Source organism: Colobus angolensis, unplaced genomic scaffold, assembly GCF_000951035.1.
Source record: "Colobus angolensis palliatus isolate OR3802 unplaced genomic scaffold, Cang.pa_1.0 Scaffold247, whole genome shotgun sequence".
In the NCBI taxonomy this organism is placed as follows: domain Eukaryota; kingdom Metazoa; phylum Chordata; class Mammalia; order Primates; family Cercopithecidae; genus Colobus; species Colobus angolensis.
Window position 1 is genome coordinate 183,178 of NW_012115677.1, and position 1,481 is coordinate 184,658.

The following is a 1,481-nucleotide window of genomic DNA, read 5'->3' on the forward strand; positions in this document are numbered from 1 at the left end:
AATTTTTGTAATCCAAGCCTGTATATTATGAGCAAGAGAAAATATTTAAGTATACATAAACATCCAGAACTCAGTGCCTTTGATAACAAGGTTTCTATTTAATACTATTGAATGTCTTGTCTACCCTGAACATGTTCTATAGGCTCTTTCATTTGATCCTCTAATCATATGAAGTTGGTAATATTATCTCCATCTTTTTTTTTTTTTTTGTAGTAAACCAATTTTTTATTCATTTTAAATAGGTTTTAAACTACTTTTGTTTGCAGGGGCTTTTAAAAGGAAAACCGAATTAGGTCCACTTCAATGTCCACTGATTTCTTTTTATGAAACTTGTATGATGCTGGCAGGTCGTATCGAAGCTCTGCTATAATATCTATCTTGATTTTCCATTCCGCAGCTTTCTTTTGAACATGTTCTCTAGTTGAGGATTTGTGTAAGGAATGTACTGCTGTTCTTGCCATTTCCAAAGCAGTCTTTAGAAAAGCCGTATCTGTCCCTTTATTATTTTTGGTCCCAAAGGGAGGATTCATAATCACTGTATCGAATGACTTGGACATTCTGTTAGATAATGCGCACACATCACATTGAACCATGTCAATATTTGTTAACTCAAACTCTTCCACATTCCTATTAAATATTTCCAATGCATCTTCATCTATGTCAAATCCAACACACAACCTATAAATACAAAACACACACAAAGAGTGGCGATTTATAGCTCCCACGGAAAAACAAAACCAAAATTAGCTTTTTTCTTTTTAACCATATTATCTTTCTAACCCAATTAGCAAAGTAAGAGTGAGTGTTTTCTTCTTCTTCTTTTTTTTTTTTTCTTTTTTCAGACAGGATCTTGCTGTGCTACCCAGGTGAGTGTAGCGATGCCATCTTGCACTGCAGCCTCAACCTCCCAGGCTCAAGCAATCCTCCCACCTCAGCCTCCCAAGTAGCTGGGACCATATCCAGCTAATTTTTGTATTTTTGTAGACATGGGGTTCCACCATGTTGCCCAGGCTGGTCTCAAACTCCTGGGCTCAAGTAATCTGCCCACTTTGGCCTCCCAAAGTGCTGGGATTACAGGCGTGAGCCACTGTGCCTGGTCAGGTGTTGCTTTTCAATAGCATAATTTCCAAACCTGGCAGGGGTTGGAAACTCAGGTTTGTATAAAAGGAACTGCTGCTTTTACCATTTTAATTTATTTTTTGTAGTTTGTTTAGATCTTCTGCCGGTTCAAAATGTATTCAGTATCAGATTTTTGCTCCCTATATCTCATTCTGTGGAGTCTCATAAATATAATTCAGTTAATCCCATTGATGCTCCTTATTAAAGCCACCCAATACCCAAATAGCATATATTGCATTACGTACCCTGCTCCTAACATTGCAGTTCCAATGCTAAGTACTCCACAACCACATCCTAGATCTGCAACGACTTTATTTTCAATGTCATCATACGTGTTATGGATTGTATAGAGCATACATGCT

The 1,481-nt window shown here is 37.3% G+C and overlaps 1 protein-coding gene across 2 annotated transcripts in view; it reads right to left on the bottom strand.

Moving 5' to 3' along the window:
* Positions 1 to 210: 210 nt before the first annotated feature.
* Positions 211 to 1,481, bottom strand: part of METTL5 (methyltransferase like 5) — a 4,164-nt gene continuing 2,893 nt past the window's right edge. For both annotated transcript variants that reach the window (XM_011945912.1, XM_011945913.1), the window contains exons 3-4: positions 1,365 to 1,479; positions 211 to 678 (exon numbers count right to left, since the gene is read on the bottom strand). In XM_011945912.1, the coding sequence (XP_011801302.1) occupies positions 273 to 678; positions 1,365 to 1,479 (521 nt within the window). In that variant the 3' untranslated portion in view covers positions 211 to 272. The remainder of the gene's footprint in view (positions 679 to 1,364; positions 1,480 to 1,481) is intronic.